This window comes from Marmota marmota, unplaced genomic scaffold (genome assembly GCF_001458135.2).
Source record: "Marmota marmota marmota unplaced genomic scaffold, marMar, whole genome shotgun sequence".
NCBI classification, from domain to species: domain Eukaryota; kingdom Metazoa; phylum Chordata; class Mammalia; order Rodentia; family Sciuridae; genus Marmota; species Marmota marmota.
Window position 1 is genome coordinate 1,098,408 of NW_026000037.1, and position 21,122 is coordinate 1,119,529.

Genomic DNA, 21,122 nt, shown 5'->3' on the forward strand with positions numbered 1-21,122 from the left:
GCGGGGACTGGCGCCAAGCTTCCCTAGGCGCCCAGCCCCCCGCGTCCCTAAGCTTCTAGGGACTGATGGAATTAAACTCCAGCAACGGCAGGGTGCTGCCCCTCTGCAGCCTCGGCACTCCGGTCCCCAAGGCCAGGTGATTCCGCGTCTCTGGCTCCGCCTGCAGTTGTTAACTGGGCGGAAGGACGTCTGCACGTTAGGGTTGGAAAGGCCGAGCCTCCCGAGGCTGAAACTTGTGGGGCTGGGGGGCCTGAACACGGAGCCGCGGCACACCAAGCACACGCCCCTGGGCTACGCCTTCAGCCCGGCTCATGCTTTTTTCGGAATGAAAATGCAATCAATCTAAGATTGCACTACTTTTGATAATATGTGACAGTTATGTATTACAAGAAATTTAAATAATCACTAATTTTTATCTTATTTCCTAAGCTGTGGCAGCCAACACAAAGCAGACAGTGGTATCTTGGTGGCCCGCATATGATTATATATTTCATTTAGGAATTAAGGCTGTTCGAATATACTAAAAACAGGAACTGGGGATGTGGCTCAGTTGTACAGACCACGTGCAAGGCCCTGGATTCATTAAATCCCCAATGCTATCCCCTCACCCCCACAATAAAGACAATATGACCTTATTAGAATAAAACTCAACTACAAGTGCCTTTAACAAATTTTACATTTAATATTCAAGACTGGCACATAATATGACATAATTAAGGATCACTGTTTTATGGAAATTTCATGAGTCTACCGTTCTTGAAAATATAAAATAGCTTATTTTCCGGTATCTTTATGCCATTTTAAAACCTTTAAATACAGTATTCCCCCCAAATGAATAAGAATTAATGAACCAAACTATGTAGCTTGAAAATGCTATTTTCCTTCATATATAATGAAGTTAGTGGATTTGAGTGCAAGAAAACTGTAGAAAATCGTCACTCTTCAGGTGCACACTTGGAGAGTTGGACTGGGGAGAGCGCAGCCAGTTATGATCCCTCCATCCTGAGCCCCACTTACTTCCCTGGTCCCCACTGACAGCAGTGAGCCAAGTGAAGCACTTCACCAACTGCAGCAGGGTCACAAAATGTCCCCAAGCAAAAAAGAAATCAGCGGCAAATCAATTCCAACTCCCAGAAAAAAAAAAATCACTGGTAGGTTATTTCCACTGGTTGATGACACACAGGAATCAGGACACAAACCAGGTGCAGAACCAGCTTAACCATGTAACTTCATTGAGAGGTTTGCAAATATATAAAAAGAATTGCGAAGATCAAACCAGGTAAGATACAAAAAAAAAAAAAAAAAGCTTTGAAATCTGTAAAGTAGTTTACAAATCTACTTTATTTATTTCTTTAATTTGGTGGTACTGGGGTTTGAGCCCAAGGGCTTTCTACCACTGAGCTACATCCCCAACCCTTTTTTAAAAAAAGGTCTTGCCAGGTTGCTGAGGTTGGCCTCAAACTTTTGAACCTCCTGCCTCAGCCTCCTGAGTAGCTGGGATTAGAGTTGTGCACCACCATACCTGCTTCCAAATACAAATTTCTCAATTTAAAAATTAAAACATCTACTTGCCCCAAATTCATTAATATCCCTCATAATCATTCTACTTGTGTTTTAAAAATAAGACTTTATTTTTAAACAGTTCCATCTTTCAAAAGAAACAGAAGCTTAAAGTCAATGTATCTCAAATATATTTAGTTATTTCAAGCTGACTTGTAATTTGGCTTTAACATTTTGTTTAAAAGACCACTTCTTTGGGACTTTGCCCTGTTTATCTTTCATGCAGCATCAAAGAAAGCAATCAATGCATTTTGATCATAACTGTCCAGAATCTGCAACAGGAGAGGTACTTTGGTTTTCACATTGGTGCCTTTGAACTTAAACTTATCTATGAAAAGATCGGTGATCATACCTGTAAAAAAAAAAAATGTTTTAATATTGATTCATTCTTTCAACAACAACGTATTTAATGAAAGTGAGTAACTGCCTGATAATCGTTTCTGAAATTCCATCATTTAACATACATAAACCTAAAAGGGTTGATGCTTTAAACATTATTTTGTGGTGATTTTGTAGCAAGTGTCCAGATATACATAGTAAGCTAATAACCTTCTTAATTGGTTTTGAGCTATTAATTCAGTTCAGTCAATTGCTGACCATCTTTGAAATGCTCTTGGCATCAATCACATCAGAAGTGACCATCTTTCCCACCCAGCAGGTCCTATTCTTAGCAGCCTTATCTGAATTGAAATACTGAACCTGTATGCTGACCTCCAGGTCAAGAGTCTTGGGTTCAAAGATCTGGAAAAATTATCTCACCTTTTAATTTTTAAAGATATGAAACAAGAATAATTCATGCTACCAATCCTTTATCCAAAACCCTGATGTATTTCAGAATTTTTCACACTTAAGGAATATCCCTAATGGGATATATGGTATTAACCCAAGGGGCCTTAGTGGCAACAACTCATAATATGATACTACTCTGCCACATAATACATGGATGAATATTTGCACTAAGAACAGTAAGATCAGAAATAACTTCATGTCCATTTAAATCAGGTTTTGTCATTAACTTATTCAGATTAAGTGAGATTTATTGTCAAACAATTTATGCAAAAAGCTTTCGTTTTTAATTTCTAGATTTTGAAGTCACTATAAGAGATGGTAGATCTGTACTAATTCCATACGTTATTTTAAGGATAAAAGAGATCCTGTGCCTACCCTGTATGAAACATTAAAATATTTTATATTAAGTAGGTGTGCTGGTGCACACCTGTATTCCCAGTGATTAAGGAGGCTGAGGCAGGAGGATCCCAAGTTTGAGGGCAGCCTCAGTAACTTAGTAAGACCCTGTCTCAAAAAATTTTTTACTCATATATACACATATATATATACTTGTATATACACGTGTATATACAACTGTCTGTGAGAAAGTCTCTGGCACATCATCAATTCAGGCAAGGCAGGCTTCGGGATCAACATGGGCTGGAATCAGCTGGCTCTCCAGTGACTGCGGAGACTCAGCACAGCGTAGAAGCATGCATTTGGGGGTGAAGAGGTTCCACTGTAGGCTTTGCCACTAACTGGGAATGAGACAACAAACCCTTCAGTCTCATTTCAGTTAAAGTAAGAAAAGCGGCCAAGTGCTGGGTAAAGGCCCACCCCACGGCGCAGCAGCCTACTGGGCTCAGGGACCGCACCCTCCCTCCCTGCCCCTCTCCTCCCTCCCTGCCCCTCTCCTCCACCTGCTCTTCCTTCTTTCAGTAGATCTGTGAAACAACCAGCTTCTCACCACCAAAGTAAAATAAGCTTAAACTGTAAACTGACACAGATATAAATGTCCCTTACTCAATTTTGCCTAAAAATAATAAAAGCTGCACTTAAAAATATTTTATAGTAGCAGTAAAACCTGGCAGTATTTGTGAGAAGAATCTATCATGCTGTGCTCCATGAGTTAGGTTCATTTTACACCATGGTCCTTCATCACAGTATAATTTCACTTAAGAATTTTTACTAGGATTTTTCAAGTAAAAATACGATTTAAAACTAGCTGACAAGATACAGAAGTGTTCTGTTCAATGGCTGCTGTCACTGGCGTAGGACCGCTATCATCTTTCGCCTGTTCCTCCCGCCTGGCAAACGGCCAGTGGCAAAGAAACCTGGCCAGGTATTCTAGAAGAGGACACTAACCGTACCGGCCAGGTATTGGCCAGGTATTCTAGAAGAGGGCACTAACCGTACCGGCCAGGTATTGGCCATGTATTCTGGAAGAGGGTACTAACTGTACTGGCCAGGTATTGGCCAGGTATTCTGGAAGAGGGCACTAACCGTACTGGCCAGGTATTGGCCAGGTATTCTAGAAGAGGGCACTAACTGTACCGGCCAGGTATTGGCCAGGTATTCTGGAAGAGGGCACTAACTGTACTGGCCAGGTATTGGCCAGGTATTCTGGAAGAGGGCACTAACTGTACCGGCCAGGTATTCTGGAAGAGTTAGTGCCAGGTATTCTGGAAGAGGGCACTAACTTTACCAGCCAGGTATTCTATAAGAGGGCACTAACTGTACGCGGCCAGGTATTCTGGAAGAGGGCACTAACTGTACACGGCCAGGTATTCTGGAAGAGGGCACTAACTGTACACGGCCAGGTATTGGCCAGGTATTCTAGAAGAGGGCACTAACCGTAGAGCCTTTCAAGGTGTGCAGGCTGCTTCTTGTATTCTTCCTGTAGGTGGTCAGCCTCCTCTAGGATACAGCGGTACTCTGGTATCAGGAAGTTTGTGTTTCCTTCATGAACTTGCAATTCCTTATTTAAAATCAAAAACAGAAGCACCTTGGTGTTCAAATTCAGCCAACAGGACACTGAAGTGTTTCTGACTCCAGAAATCCCACTTTTAAAACAGTGACACGAGCCCACAACACACACTTACCTTCAGAGCATCGATCAGCTGCACCTTCTTGGCCAGGAGGAGCTGGTATTCCAGCTTTGGGTGGATCAGCATTAAAGTGTGTCTGACGGATACTTCATTTATCTCTGCAAGAAGTTGCCAGGTACAACCAAATAAGTCATTTTCATCAGAAACATTATCATTGTAAGACAACTACACAAAATCAGAAAGATTTTTTTTTTTTTTTTTTTTACCGTATGATATGTTGAGGTTAATTTTCCTTTTTGTAGCTTCTTTAGAAAGCACATCTTTTAGGATGGATATTGTAGAAATGTTGTCAGATTTAAAAACTCCTTCTCCTTTTCTATAAAATTAATACATTTTTAAAAAGACAAGCTGTAGAAGAGGGCTGGGGACGTAGCTCAGGGGTGGGGTGCTGCCTTAGTATGTGCAATCACCAGTACCACAAAAAAAGAAAGAAGAAAGCTGCACACGGGAATAGCTTCGTCAATACATATCCACACACATCCCGTGACTAGTAGTTAACTATTTACATTCCATCTGATTTTAGGTATCTTGACAGTGTTAATATACAGCATACCTACACATGGAATCATGTTCTCTCTGTTGAGTCAGTTCTGAACACACTCATAAAGCTAAGCATGCTGGACATATGCCTCTTTAAGATATAATGTATCTAAGCACTTCATTTAAAACTAGTTTTCTTCTGTGTCATCAACACTTCCAACAGCTGCCTCATATATAAAATGCGCTTAGAATCGCCTACTTACATACACAGGCAACTGTTTTCTTTGATGTAATCACACAAATGACAACATGACTATATGTTTCATCCTTAAAAGAAATCTGACATCAAACCTGCAAGAGTCACTCTGCTGTTTACCCATGCCCGGCATCCACCGCCCTGCTGGCCACGGGACCCTCAGTTTCCTCTGAGAAACTCGTGCGGTCTCTTGCCCCCTCCACACAATTTCAGTGGCTCTCCCTCCATCCGCTTCTGAGGTGCCAGGAGGAAGCACCTGGCAACACGGCCCACGCCTCACCAAGGGGTTCAAGACTGAACGACGACACTCCAGCCCGGGAGTGTGGTCACTGGCACTGGTGGGAGGCAGTGGCTCTGTGGCAGCTGGAGACAAGCAGACTGAAGGATGGACAGGGGTCACATCTTGATGGCATCCCCTAAGCCACAGGTCAAGCTGTGCCCAAGACAGTTACTGGAGACTTTTGCATTTGGTCCCTCACTGTGATGACCAGAGCTTCCTAATGAATACCTGCCATCTTTCACATATTTCATGAGGTCTCTTCCTCTGGCCTTCGTCCACATAGATCATCCGTACAGACTACTTGTAGGCAAATGCAAGTTGTTTTTTCCAGAAAGATGAACAATACACCTTTACATTCTGATCCGAACTCTGCTATAGAAATCACAGGCACTCCCACCTGTCTCCCAGCCCAACAGGTGATGAATGTAAACCCCCAGTGCCAGGCACCGGGGAGCGACTTACGTGCTTTATCCTCTTAACTGTCATGCAGTTCTATAAGGTAAGTGCTACTATTTCCATTCCCAGAAGAGAAAACTGAAGCTCAAAGGGTTAATACAGCTGATGAATATAGGAGCTGAACCTCATTATGCCTGCCTCCAAATCTTCTACACTACCTCCAAATACAGGCATTTTATTCAGGAACTTGAAAAACATTTATTAAGCACCTACTGTATCCAAAGCCACATGTTAGGTGCTGGGAGGCTATTAACAGAGATAATTAAAAATCCCATGAGGATATCGTGGAACTTAGACAAGCTTACACAAAAAATACACTTCAGTTAAACAATAATACATCTCAAAGACAGGTAAGAATAAAATACCGGGGCGGGGGAGACCCTGTCCAGCATGCACTAGGCCTGGGGTCCAATTCCCAGTATCACAAAGAAAAAAAAAATGCTGTGGAAACAGAAAATAATCAAGGAAGTCCTCAGAAAAGTAGCTGTTGGACTGAGCCTTGAGGGTAGAGGGAGTCGGACTGTTGAGGAATGAATGTCAAACACAGAAGGGTAAAGAGCCAAGGCAGCCCGCTCATCAGGATCCTGCCACGTGCATGGGGTGAGCGGCGAGGCCAGGTGGCTGACTGCTCCCTGGAGGACCACCTCCACAGGGCGGACTAGAAAGGCTGGTTCCCAGGTGAAGGGCCAGGCAGTGGCGGGGACCCCGTCCTTCAGGGCAGGGAAGAGAGAGCCCTGGCCCCCAGCCCACGAAGCGAGACCCACAAAAACAAGTGGAAGAGTGGGCGCGTGAAGACTCTGGGATCAAAGGGCAGACAGGCTGGCTTCGCCCAAGAAACAGGCATACCCAGAGGCAGGAGGGGAGACCAGAGACCAGCCCCCCAGTGTAGAGCAGGGTGGGGAGAAGCCCTGGAAGGGACAGGGCACAGCTGCAGCAGAGGAGCCACGAGGGCAGTGGGCAGCCCCCCAGCAGGCCGCAGCTGGCGGCCCAAAGCCAAGGCCATTTCTGTTCCCATGGAATGAAATCCAGCTGGAACTGGGATGGGAAGGACCGTTTGGCCACATCCTCCTGTGGGTGACCACAGCACACCTTCTTTCTTCATCCAAGTTCTCCATGTGCGATCTAAAAATATCCCTGCAGGTTTCCTGTGGACATTCTGTCGTCATTACTACTCCTCCTCCAAAAGAGCCTTTTAAACTATTTCTAAATGATGCTTGTTCCTGTTGGGAATTTAGAAAAGGTATTGATCTGTGCATACCCATCTTTCCTAATCACTCTCCCAACCTCACTGACCCTATTTGCTGTCCAATAGAGTCACTTCAACGCACAGGTTTTTGAGCCTGTGACCTGTAAATTACTCCTGCCTTAAAAAATAGAAGCCGGACGTGGCCTATGACCCCAGCAGGTGTGACGCACCTGTAGACACTCTCCAGCTGGGTGTCCAGGAAGGTGTTCTGGAAGTGGAAGGTCACGCACTCTCCTGCTGGAGGCTTCTCCGGAACCTCAGGCAGGCAGAACACCACCCAGGAGTGGACCTCAGCGAAGCTGAACTGGCCTGTCAGCGTCAGGGTGTTCATGGGTCTGCAAGGCAAATGCACACAGGAGTGGCATGTCACAGCATCACGGGCACAGGCCCAGCAGGGCTCTCCAACGGTACCCAACAAGTACCTCGAAAAACACGGATCTTCTTAACATCACACATTACATAGACATACATTTGGATTTTAGGTCTATACCTGAACCTGTGCTAGATGCAAATAGCCCTTTTTCATTACACTAAGCTTCACCAAAAAAAAAAAAAAAAAGTCTACCAGGTCAATCTCACTATTAAAAAGTTCATCTAGTATTTCTACTATATAAACTGAAGACACTCACATCTGAATCTCCCTAGGGAAAGAATCAGCCTAATATGAAGGAAGGAACTGGGCTTTCAAGTAAGATAGGCAGGGTGGGAAAGCCGGGTCTCGCTGTGTGCCACCAGGCAAGTTAGAGAACGAAGCCCGGCCTTAGAGGGATGTGGGAACATTTCCTATCACGCAACAGCACAAAAAAGTAACAAGGGTCTGAAAATTAATCACAAAGCTTAAAATAAGCCAAGTGGGAAACCACAAAGGGTGAGAAAACACAGAGCATATGGAAGGAAAAGTTCAGAAGGAACTTCACAGGATGCAGAATAGCTAAGGAAAGGAAGAGCTAGACAGATCTTTAAGATCATCCAAACCAGTTCTCTCGTTTGCAGATGAACAATCTGAAATGTAGAGAAATTCTCTTCCTGAAGCCACATGGGGACACACTGTGACCCAAGCCTCTGTCCCAGTGTGCTCTTCCTTCTAGCACACCCCGCTGCCCCTACTTGAGTTGACCTCGACTTCGAGCAGGAAGATGTCCCCAAACATCTATTTTCTTTGTTTCCCACAAGGCTTCCTTAAGAAATTTCCTTCTTATTTTATTTAAATCACTTTTTAAGTTAGAAGCTGCAATAGAAATAACTTGGAATTTGGCCTCAAATCTCAGCTCTTGCTCTTCATCAGAAGCTACAGACTTCTCCAGGCCTCCATCTCTCATCTGTAAAGTGGAGACACAGTGCTATAAGGTAAGTGACAAAACATAAGCACACACTGACTACACAGCACTGAGAAAGCCTTCGGTGACTGTCCATCTCTTTCTCTTCTCTGCCATTCAAGATCAAGTTCTCCTGTCCTGAAAATCTACACAGGAAGGTGCTCTCCCTGGAAATCAGAAACAATGGGCACCATGCTCCCTGCTATCTCTACCTGTATTCCCTGAAGCCAAGAGGAGGAAATGCAATGTGTGAGGCTAAGCAGCAGCGCCCTGCTCACACAGAGCTGCTAAATGGGATGTGTTTACAGTAGGTGTTTGAGAGAACGGTTACCCTAGTCATCTCAGGTTGGCAGGAAAGGGGTGGACAATAAAATTCAATTCAAACAGCTTTGAAAATAAGAGCAAAAATCTTATATTTATTAGGAATATTAAACCCATGCCTAACTATTAAACCACAAGTCAATTTTTAAATGGAGAAAAAGCTACCAGAATATACACTACAGAAATAAAACAGGGCTGGGTTGTGGCTCAGTGGTAGAGTGCTCGTGTACCCTGTGTGAGGCCCTGGGTCGGTCCTCAGCACCACATAAAAATAAATGAAATAAAGGTATTGTGTCCATCTGCAACTTAAAAATAGATTACGAAAAAAGAAAGATAAAGCAAGTTGATCTGAACAGTGTAAGTAACTGAAAAGCCCGCTGCCCCTCCTCTGCCCACCTGCTGTGGTCAATGCAGTGCGTCCTCTGATGGAGAGAGAGGGGCCTGATGTGGTACTGGCGCACCTGGCAGGTTTTGGGCTGGATTCTTGGAGTCACGTAGGCTTGAAGTGTGCCATACTGGCCTTCGATGGAGCGGATCTGAGGCCACGCAAAAGAGGAGAGAAAAAGCGTCCATGAGCAGCACGACAGCCTACTATGTTCACCAGGTCAGCAGGTCACCCTGACTGCCCTGCACTAGTCTGACACTTTACTAAGCAACGACTCTCTTCCCCACGACAGGGCAGCAGAATAACCAACCCTGGCAGTTGTGCAAAGTCGACCTGTGGGTTTGCCCACCACATACTCCAGCTGGCCTGTCCACTCTTCCCAGCCCTTCACCACTCCAGGACAAGACCCACACTCCCACGGACAATTCTGTCAAACCTGAAAAGAGGTGTGAGCATGTTCTACAAGGTTCATAAGAAAAGTACTTAAAAATCTAGACATTTTTGTTGAACAGATCAATGAGTTTTCAAAATAACTATAACTCATGGGACACAACAGTTTCTCAGGAATGGGGTATACCATACTGTTGCTGTTACAAAATCTTACTGACAGAAAGAAATCTTCCCAAAAGCCCAATTCTTGATTGTCTCTAAAAGCAGAGAAATACATATTCTCTCAGGCCATCGCGAACATGTTTCCCAGATGCCCCAAGAACTCAGAACTCCTAACATAAGATTTTTTTGCAAATGGGCATAGATAAAAGATAAAAAGGATAAGAAAGACAATGAGTAAAAATTCAGAAAGAAAACAGGACTTATAAATCCAATTTGGGGTTTACTTTTAAAGGGTAAGCTTCCAGCAGCAGCACAACTTTCTCCTTAATAAAACGAGCTTTAATAATAAATATAACAACTTTATATGAAAATTGTGTTTTTAATAATGACTGTAACAAACAATTCTCCCCGCCCTTCCTTCCCCTGCAGTGCACTCCCGCCCTCCCAGCCCACTCACACCTGTCCCACCTTGCATAAATGCGGGCCCTCCAAGGGTGTCTCTTTTCGGATCTCCTCCTGTAGCACTTTAGTTAAGAGACACACAAACACAAAGGACCTAACTGCTTCTTGCTCTTCCCTGGACAGCGCTCCAAGCAGACAGCTGAGGCAGGAATTCCAGCCATTACGCAACCCACCATCAACAAGGAGCACTCCCCTCAGTTCCACCTCACTCCTCTCTAAGCCAGGCTGCAGCTAACCACACAGTCATCTGGGTGCTGGAACTTCATTGCTATTAAAAGATCCTCCCGAGGAGCCCTATCACTTGTTTTCAAAAATGGCTATGAAAATGTATATGTCCACCAACCATGACTAATCATGACCTTTTACTCATCCCTGTCACCTAGAGATGATGTTTTTGATATTTTAATACTTTTTACCTGTTGGAGAAGCAGAAGCCACATTTTTGCTATGTTGGTTTAATTTCCCAATAACGCGGCAAAACTCTCTTGTTAGCTCTTTTGCTTCTCTCTTTTGAGAACTGCCCATCTTTACTCCTTGCCTATTTTCTTTATTCAGTGATCTTCTCTATAGTAACACACAAATTGCTTTTATTTTCATTAATGATTACCTGGTGTCTGGAAGACAATTTTCTTCTTTAAGTACTTAACTCATCTGAATTTGTCACACAGGGCAAAAGGTGAAAATTCACTAGGAGCTGGGGGTGTAGCTCAGTGGTGGAGCATTTGCCCAGCTTGGACAAGGCCCTGAGTTCAATCCCCAGCATCGCAAAAAAAAAAAAAAAGAAAAATAACCCCCAAATCCACATACTTTTCTTTCAGATGAATGCCAATTAAGCCAATACCAATTTTTAAATAGAAATAGCAATCTGATTTTTCCCTAAATAGAGATGTCACACATTAAGTTCCCGCAAACGCGTGCGGGCTCTCTTTCTAGACCCTTGTCTGCTACAGAGCCTGTTTGTCTACACTGGGAGGCGCTCTGCTCTGCCCACCATCCCCACCCCACCCTGGCCAGTGCCCTGGAGGCAGTGCTCTCCCCAGTGCCCAGGGGTCTGGAAGGAGCAGGACATAGCCCCTTGGCTGGCACTCCCGTAGCTGGGGGTCGGGCAGGCTCCTCGCGGCCCAGCTGCTTGGTTAATGTTCACGTTTCCTCTCTTGCCGAGGCACATTCCACCTACTTTTCTTCTTTCTCATAATTTTCTTGGCTCTTTTCAGGCATTTATTTTTTCCTCTGAACTTTAAAATTATTGTGTCCAATTGTATAAAAGAATATAGTTTTAAAAAATTTTTCAGATCGGCTTTCAAATTTACTGGTGCAGCCTTGCTTAATGACATACAATAATAGGGGCATAATATGATCACTTACACAACATGCTTGAGTAAAATCTTCTAGAAATAAGTTTATCCTAGTTTCAATTTTTCTTTTTTTTTAACATTTATTTTTTAGTTGTATGTGGACATAATACCTTTATTATATTTTTATGTGGTGCTGAGGATCAAACCCAGTGCCTCACACATGCTAGGCCAGCGCTGTCCCTCTGAGCCACAGCCAACTATGTATAAAAGGATACTTACAAAGATCAACACCAGGGGGAAAAGTAACAGTCCTTCCATTTTAGATCATAGGTGTATCAAAACTAAAAAATTTTGAAACCTCCCAACACAAAATAACTAATATAAATTTGTCTGCTATGCTCAATATTTAATCACAAAGATGGCTGTTACTAAGTTGCTAAGGAAAACCTGTACAAGTGTTTTCTAAAATAGATGATACTAAGATGAAATCGCTGGAATGCAATGGGTAAAACTTAGACAACAAGAAAATATCAGGGAAATGCTCATGAATCAGATTCATTTAGACCACGACTGGATCACAAAAATCAGTGGAATCTGAACACTAAGTGATGATATTAAGAAACTTATTTAAAAATTGCTGATAGCATTTTTGTTGTTAAAAAAGTATTCATCTTTTAGACATATATACAAAGTATTCACAGGGGAAACTGCCAATGTCCTGCATTTGCTTCCAAGTGACCTGTGGTGGCCAGTGACAGGACTGTCACGAAGCTGGTGACAAAGATGTGGGAGCCTTACTTTTACATACTCTTGAGACTTTTCACAAGGGAAATCAGAAAAAAAATCCCAGTTACCGGGAACTTTACGATCAATAACTTTACAACTGGTAACTGAAAGGTGCTGAAGCAGGGAGAAGTTCAACCCACAGGAATGACCTCAGGCGCGGGTGTGCCAAGGGGAAGGTGACCTCAGGCGCGGATGTGCCAAGGGGAAGGCCGCTCAATGTTGGACACTTTTACCTTCAGTTCCAGCCGTGTGGTATTTGCTTGGCAGCGGTAAGTGGCGAGAAGAAAGTTGTCATTTGACTGGAAAGAATTCAAAGTTGGGGAAAATGATGAATTCAGGTTTTTGTTTTTAATAAATATTTGTAGTTATAGTTGACACACCACAATCATTCATTCGTTCATTCATTCATTTATTTGTGGTGCTGAGGATCGAACCCAGGGCCTCTACTGCTGAGCCACAACCCCAGTCCCATGAATTCAGCTTTTTAACCACAGAAACATCATCAATAAAAATGTTTACCATCTATAAAGAAACTGGCACTGAGGGGTTAGGGAAATTTTCCAAAACTAGTCAGGGATGAAATGAATTCAAATTTTTCTAAGACCCTAAGGCTCATGCTCCTTCTACTTTGAGCCTACAATAAAACCTGTAAACATCAAGAGTTCATTCTAAAAATCCAACAATGCAAATGTCAAACATTTACTTTAAAAAGCATGTGGACCAATGCCTTTGATTTTCACAAATACTTGCAGAGAAAAGATAAAAATATTGTCTCTGTGATTCCAGCAAACAATGCAGTACCTGGCGTACATGTTTGCTGAATTAAACTGGAATGGTTCCTTCAAATATTGTAATTACTTGAAATTAAACAATTAAAAATAGAAAAAGATACCTAGGTGCATAAATTGCAACAACAAAACAATATGAAATATTTTATATACAATTTTCATGTACTGCTATTTTCCTGTTTTTAACAAATAACCAAAAAAATTAAAAGGATGTTAATATAAAAAAGAAAACTCAAATTTTTTTTTCATTTTTAAATCATTTCAACTCAGTGAACAGAAAAGACAGATCAATTTAAAAATAAATACACCAAATATTAAAAACAAATGCCATTATGTGCTGAAGTAGTTATGGATAAAATAATACAGATTAAAGAGATAAACTGTCTGGGACTAGGTTCAGGAGGGGATGGGGTGAGGCACATGCTTGGATAGGTAATGAGTGTGGAGAGGAATGTTAGCTTCTCCTACTTTTATGTTTCAAGTCTCCAAATAAATTTTCTAAGAAGCTATAACCTTCTTATGGAACATGAAGGAAGGTTTTAAAATATTTCCTTCAAATAGCTATGAGCTTTTTTCTTTGCCCATTCTTTGATTCCTCCCTTTCAAAACATACCCACCGCTACCCTAGTACTGCTCGGGCTGGCCTTCCCCACAGCCCCTCTGGGCCTCTTTCCCCTGGCCTTCCTCAGGACATGGCTGGTGGAGACTGCTCGGTCCAGCACCAGGCAGCAGAAAGTGGTATCTGCAGGTCAAAGCTCTGTGACCTGTCACGGGCTCTCTGTGCGGCATGTGTTCATTGAATGACTGCTGGATGAAAAAGCAGGGCGGCCAGGAAGCTCGGGGAGAGAAAGACCGTGCCCCAGCACAGGATGTGTGCACCCACAGCAATTAAGACATCTTAAGAACTTCAATTCAACAGAAATTATGTGCATGAGGGTGGTGGCAGCTGGTGGGATGAGCTGGAGGCATAAGAGTTTCCTATACCACACTGAGGAAGGGGGAATCTTGATCCACATCCACCAAGAAACAAGATCCTTAAAAGGTTTTGGGAAAGGGAAGGTGCAGTGAGGTTGGTGCTGGAGGAAGGCTCCCGGTGGCAGCCACAGCGTCTGCAGTGGGAGGCAGAGAAGAGGAGCAGGAGGCCAAGAGCTGCAGTGCCAGGGACGGGACTGACGGCCAGCAGCTGGGGACCCCTGGCCTCTGGAGCCTGGAGCTGGGGACGCCTGTCTGTGGAGTGCTAGGAGCCTGCCCAGCGGCTGCAGAGGAGGCGACAGCCACCACCTGGCCTTGGACCTGGTCAGAGGCAGAGGGCATCAGAAAGTGCAGAAGGGCTAGCAGGTCACTCACCTCGGAGTCACAGCTGCTGAAGCTGACAACTGCAGAGTTCTTATCCACATCAAGCAGATCTATGGGGACATCGCTCTATGGTGAACATGTAAAAGAATGGCTCAGAGGGAAAACATACAAACAGTACGTACACAGAACATCTTTTCTCTGAGGGTTCGCCTGTGTCCTAGATTAATTAACACTTGATCACATACAGCTCTGGAAAATATTTAATGAAGAATAAATGTCATTTCAAAATCACCTGTGTTTTTCTGATTTGGATTATCAGAATCACAAAATATCATCTCTTATCATCCCCTCAAATGCATGATCTTCTATTTTCGTCAGTGCTAAAAATGTTACCATGGCTATAAGTAACCACAGGGGCATCTGATTACACTGGCTCGTTTTTATCCATTGTAGCTTCACCTGTTACACAAGAAGAAGGTAAGCTATGGTCTCCCTGAAGCAGCTGCTAAGAGAAGGGCTGGGGTCATGACAGTGCTCCTGAGGTTGAGTGCAGCAACTTGAGAGCAGCCTGGCTGAGGGGTTTTCTGTCTGTGAGATTTATTAAGAATCGGACCCCTTCCCACATCTTCTTAAACCTTGTCTTCTTGCTCCAATTTATTATTTTCTCATCTTTTTATGGGTTTTCCATCTTATTCTTATTTTCCATTCATCCTACTAGTATCTTTTTCTACTTCCTGAGTATCTTCCAAATTAAAAGTAAATAAAACTATTAAACAAATGAACAGAGCTATTATCCCTAAATCTCACCTTTGAGATCATCTGTCTTCCCTACTGACCTACCTAGAAACCACCGAGCTAATGAGTAAGCTGTACTATAAATTATCATTTTAGTACTTGGAGATTTTTTAAAGGGTCTAACAAGAGCATTAAATATTAGAGTTTTCTAAGTCACATCTCAGTTGAGATTCTCCCAGAGTATAGTAAAAGAAGAAAATCCTTATTATTCTATCACTTCTTGAAACTGAAGTTCACCCATCTTTTGTTTATTAAGTTTAGGATAACTCAAAAGTAAAGATAACATTCAAATAACCTACGAGCAAACCGATTACCTCATGGAAAATTAAGAAGCCATAAACATTTAAAATTACCATTTGAAACTAAACGTGCTCAATAATAATAAGTGCATACGACTTGAGTACAAAACAGATCCAGTCATAAAACCAAGAACCTAGCCATTCTGCGGACCTGTATTAAGACGTTGTCTATTGCGGTCTGCACCTCTAGGATGAGGCTGTAGCTGGCATCATCTTTATTTAATGTGAACTTGTCATTTATGCTAAATGGAGGTGCTGCTGATTTTGCTTTGCTTGACTGAGAAGACTGCTGATAGTTCTCTCTTTCCTGTAGCACCTTATACTGCAGATGTTCCAGCTCATTCCTAGAAGAAAAGACATACAACTTTGTCATCTTTAAACATCTGAAGTCCTTAGAAATGCATGAAATTTTCGAGACATTTACTTCTGTAAAATGGGGTTTTCATTGGTTGGGCTAGAACTATACCATCAGTAGGAATAAAATTTTAGTTTCTCTGACCAATTGATTCCACATCATTTATTCCTAACCCCCAAATTAAAGCATCTACTCAGTCCCATACCAGAAATATGAATAAAGAGTCGTGAGTACCCAGGCAGGTTACAACCAGTCAACTCCAGCTCAGGAGTATGGCTACAGCTACATCTAGGACTAGGCAGAAGAAAAAGGAATATGGCAGGAAAATGTTCTGGACTTAATAACAAGAAACGCCAGCCAACATGCACCTCCGGTGTGATTAGGGCAGGAAGACAAAACACGGAGCAGCTGCTGAGTATTCACATTTTGGTGACCACAGGGATGAACCTGGGCCAGTGGCCCAGCATCAGCTCTACCAAACAGTAGAGCAGGTCCCGCTGAGACTGACCGGCACAGGCACTGCCTAGGGAAAGGCCACATGCAGATGGAATCAACAATGATGGGAAGATCAACCTGGTTTAGGGGGAAAGGAACGTGGAGAAGTGTGGAAGGGATGTGTGCGGTGAACGGAGGAAAAGATGCATTCACCAGGAAGTATTTACTCTGCATATCACATATTTACCTCTCTGTACCTAGCAGTGCTCCAGGTGCTGAATGAACCAAATATAAGCCTGGCGCCTGGAGCTTACATCCCAGAGGATTCAGGAAGGCAAGATTTGGCTATAAATAAAAGTACTGTGCTGAGGATGCAAGGCAGTCACCGAACCCAGCACTCCCACTGCATGAACTTGGCATTCTGCATGTACGCGGCAGATCAGTCTGCGTGAACATACGAGGTGGCTCTCCTGGTGGCCCTGGGGAACTGGCCTGTGTTCTTGGAACTTGGGGCCTTCCTGCCTTAGAAGCTCCTGTAGCCTCTGATCATCACCAAAATACAGATCAGGCCTCCCTCCCCTGGAGGTGGCTGAAACTCAGTGACTGGCCACGCCACTTCCTCACTGTGGGAAGTAGCCTCCTGCAGTCTGCGGTTCCTTCTTAAAGAAGTGTTGAACTGAGCAGGCCATGAGAGCAAATCCTGTACCTACAGGAGGCAGCATTCAGTTCCAGTAAGAAAACTCATGAGCCAAAGTTATGTGCACAGCAACAGTGAATGCTGGAGTTAAAGAGAAATGGAGAAAACAACACGCCTATTTGGGTTTCTTTCTGATGTCTGTTGGGCGGTGGGGTAGGCAAAACACTGCAGCCACCATTTCTGACAGATGGGAACACACAGTTCTCTATCCGAGAGTCAGTATGGGATCATGCACTGAAAAGGTGGAGCTCTGAATCCAAGATATTCATCAACACTCCCTGCTAATTGTCTCAAACCAATGAACTTCCACATTAAAAGGTGACAATGCCTTCCAATAAAATGCAGTGCATCTATCTGTAAATGGTAAGCAGCAACCAGCACTTGAAATGAAACACACAACTCAAAAGTTACCGTAAAGAAGAAATTTTACTCTGCATCTCCTGATTGATCTTGAGCTCTTCTCCTGGTCCACTTTCCTTATGAACAGGCTCAGTTGTCAGACCTGTGACCCAGCCTGTAGAGATGAGAACAGTCACGCACCAGTCAGTGCTGCTAGGTACTGACAGCGTGAGCCCCTAGTCCACCACTATCAACCTAACTCAGCTGTAACACAGCAAAACACAAAACCAAGCTGGAAAGAATTCAAACCAAAAAAAATATTTAAGCAATTTGTGATACTGTTTTTGCTTGAAATACTATAATACTATGCTTAACGGTATCTTTCTATTCTTAATAGTTCTAGTTTTCAAGTATGGAGTAAGTCAGAACATCTTAGCAAATTCAAAAAAGTGACAAGTAAGCATCGCCTTTCGAAAATCACTTTTAAGGAGATTTAAACTCTCATGAAATTGGTAAGAACGCAAAACTCAATGCTCAAAAGCAAACAAGTTTTTACAAGACAAGCACACAGTCCAAAGCCAACTAGATTTCTAAATAGCTCTCTTCTAACAAAGAATGCCACTTACTTTTCAAAGCTAGTAGAAACATGCTAAGTGCTCTTAAAAAGGGTTAGTCAAACATCAACACTTCATCAATCCAATGGACAAGGCCACTCCTCCTCCTCTGCTTACTTACTGGGGATGGAGCCCAGACCCTGGCTCAGGCCAGCGAGTGCTTCCCCACCACCGCCTCCCTCAGCCCACCTCCTCATTCTTTAACCAATAACTCTAATAATTCTATAGGAAGGATTTACTAATAATACTTCTCAAAAAAGTAGCCATCAAAAGAACATGCATTTAGACCTTGGTCCCTGGTTCTTCACCGTTCTTTACCTGAGTAGGTGGACACCACAATTTCATCATAACCGTCTTTCCCTACACAACCACCTTGGATGGACGTGACACTCTCAGACAATGCCTAAAATAAATCAAGACCAAGCACTTTATTAATAAGCTGAAAACTTCGAAGGTAGTCAAAGCAAGCTGCCAAAATTCATTATCCTGTCTCCAGACATTCAACACATATTTACCGAGTGTCTATTTATTATGTGTAGATGCTGAGATTAGAAACACAAAACCTTAAACAAATCCCAGAAAATTCCAACAGTTTTAAATTTGGAAAAGAAGATTAAAATGACTCCCTTTAAAAGGCGATTCACACTTGGCTAACACTATAAATATCTAATGAGAAAAAAATAATTTATTTACATAATGAAAGGATATTTTTAAAAATAAATTACAAAAGTAAAACTACTTTAGATCACCTCTTATTTGTTTTCTCTAAAAGAAGAGTTTTTAGATGAACAAAAGTATGTATCCTCCTGTACATCTTTAAGTTAGCAACTAGATTTTTCATCACAATTTTACATAGTTACAAAGACTGTACTTCTGGAAGTTTGTAAATAATATCATCTTTTAAGCAATACTTCCCAAACTTGTCAACAATAATCACCAGGTGAGTCAACCAGCACTGTAAGTCAGTACTGGTTAAAGCTATTTGGAAAGCAGCAATAATTTTTTAACTGTTATATATTCACATGTGAATACACACAACACATGTAACTTAAAAGTCTTGCAGTTATACTCTGATTTTTTAAAAAATGCATTGGCAACCCACCAGTGGGAGTTCTGTTATTTTTGTGATACTGGAGATTGCATCCAGGGCCTCACACACACTAGGCAAGCATTCTGAGTTACACCCCACACCACTTTTTTGAGACAGGGTCTTAATAAGTTGCCTGGGCTAGCCTCAAACTTGTGATCCTCTTGCCTCCAGAGGTTATAGGTGTGCACCAAGGAGGGACAAATTTACGCATATAATTGAAATTTGGAGAAGCTGGGCACGGTGGTGCACACCTGTAATCCCAGTGCCTGGGGAGGCTGAGGCAAAAGAATCTCAAGTTGGAGGGCAGCCTCAGCTACTTAGCAAGACCCTGCCTCAAAATCAATTAATAGAAAAAAGGTCTGAAAATGTAGTTCAGTGGTAAATTGTCCCTGGGTTCAACACCTAGTACCACAAAAGAAAAAAGAAAAAAATGTAGATTTAATAAATCCTTAATGGTTGAAAATTTTACATTTTTCCTTTTTCTCTTTTAACTTGTATTTTCATTTCACTCACTTCACATACTTTTATCTTAATGTAATCATGTGCTTGAAATTCCTTTATGCTTTTCTGCAACGAGAAAATATATAAATGAGGCCAGGCATGGTGGTGCACACCTGTAATCCCACAGGCTTGGGAGGCTAAAGCAGGAGGATCATGAGTTCAAAGCCAGCTTCAACAATGTAGTGAGGCCCTAAGCAACTTAGCAAGACCCCGTCTCTAAACAAAATATAAAAAAGGGCTGGGGATGTGGCTCAGTGGTTAAGCACCCCTGGGTTCAATCCATAGTACCAAAAAAAAACCTCCCCAAAACATATATACACACATATAAATTATCTTCTGTGATCATAAGGTCCTAAGGATTAGAAATTCTGATAATAATTACAAACACTGGAAATTTCCATCATAATTATTAGTGTCACATCTGATCAAGACAAATACACAAGCTCTAGTATATAATATTTAATCACAAAAGAAAATTTCTGAAGGATCTCTCTCTATATATATATCTCATGAGATTAAATGAGATGCTTTATTCCTTCCAATTTATTCATGCATTGCCACTGATATTACATATTGCTAGAAAAAGACTGGTGTAACATCAAGCATATTCCCATTTTTTTTTTTTTTCCATTTTCACAGTAAGCTCTGAAGCCAGGACCTCTCCTGTTAGAAAACAGGAGGGACAGTGGGCGAGGCCTTAGTGCCACACCTGGCAGAGCAGATAAATGCTGTCACTGCTGAGGTTTTGGACAGACATCGAAGAGGGGACCTGAGGCCTCAACAGGCGACTCTACCAGCAAGAAGGCCATTCACAAATGAGGCCCGCAGACTGGACCTCCAGAAACACAAGCTGAACTAAGCCTATTTTCCCTATAAAGAAGCCTGCCTCAGGTATTTCACACAAGAACAAAAATATGGTCTAATACGCCAGCTCATGAAAACGAAAGATTCCACTTACACCATGGTATGTACTTCAGACCATGCAAACGGAATTAGAAATCGTCACATTACAGGAAATCAGCACAGGAAGACAAGTACCAAGTGATCGTACTTGTATGAGAGACATAAAATGTGGATCTCATACAAGTTAAGAGGACCGCTTCCTAGGGGTAGGAGGTAGGAGGAGACAGAGAGGGAAAGGCTGATTGGTGCGTACAAGCTACAGTAAACAGGAGAAGGAAGTCCTGGAACCCAGGTCACAGCACGCACGTGCGTGCACACACACACACACACACATAAACACACACACACAGCTCTGGTGTGCCCTGCACAGCAGGGTGGCAGGTGACCATTACTCAAAAAGCTACGAGAAAGGATTTTCACTGTTTTCACCATGAAGAAACGAGAATGCTTGAGGAGAAATGTTTGATCTGATTAAATATTACACAATGTACACATTATCAAATCACTTCATGATTCCCTGTTAATATATTCAATTTCCTATTTTTAAATATCATTTCAAGTAAATCTAAAATACTTAAAACACAAATGGAAAAATATGATTCTGTTCATGCCAGAATGCTTTTCTATGTGATTCTATACCTCAGCAGCATAAACAGACTTAATTACATTTAAATTTTGTAAACAAGTTACTCTTATCTAGTATTTCTTTCACAGCTGGCTCTTGAGTATCTATAAGCGA

General features: G+C 42.4%; 1 protein-coding gene across 3 annotated transcripts in view; it reads right to left on the reverse strand.

Annotated features, from left to right (window-relative positions):
• Nucleotides 1-658: 658 nt before the first annotated feature.
• Nucleotides 659-21,122, reverse strand: part of Bbs7 (Bardet-Biedl syndrome 7) — a 35,861-nt gene continuing 15,397 nt past the window's right edge. The window contains exons 9-19 of one of the 3 annotated variants that reach the window (XM_015478895.2): nt 18,208-18,292; nt 17,348-17,450; nt 15,601-15,793; nt 14,407-14,481; nt 12,505-12,570; nt 9,188-9,327; nt 7,325-7,489; nt 4,643-4,752; nt 4,431-4,534; nt 4,183-4,306; nt 659-1,912 (exon numbers count right to left, since the gene is read on the reverse strand). In XM_015478895.2, coding sequence (XP_015334381.2) covers nt 1,779-1,912; nt 4,183-4,306; nt 4,431-4,534; nt 4,643-4,752; nt 7,325-7,489; nt 9,188-9,327; nt 12,505-12,570; nt 14,407-14,481; nt 15,601-15,793; nt 17,348-17,450; nt 18,208-18,292 — 1,299 coding nt within the window. In that variant the 3' untranslated portion in view covers nt 659-1,778. Of the gene's footprint in view, nt 3,087-4,182; nt 4,307-4,430; nt 4,535-4,642; nt 4,753-7,324; nt 7,490-9,187; nt 9,328-12,504; nt 12,571-14,406; nt 14,482-15,600; nt 15,794-17,347; nt 17,451-18,207; nt 18,293-21,122 lie in introns of all 3 variants that reach the window. The other 2 variants (XM_048811988.1, XM_048811989.1) reach the window with 2 other exon arrangements.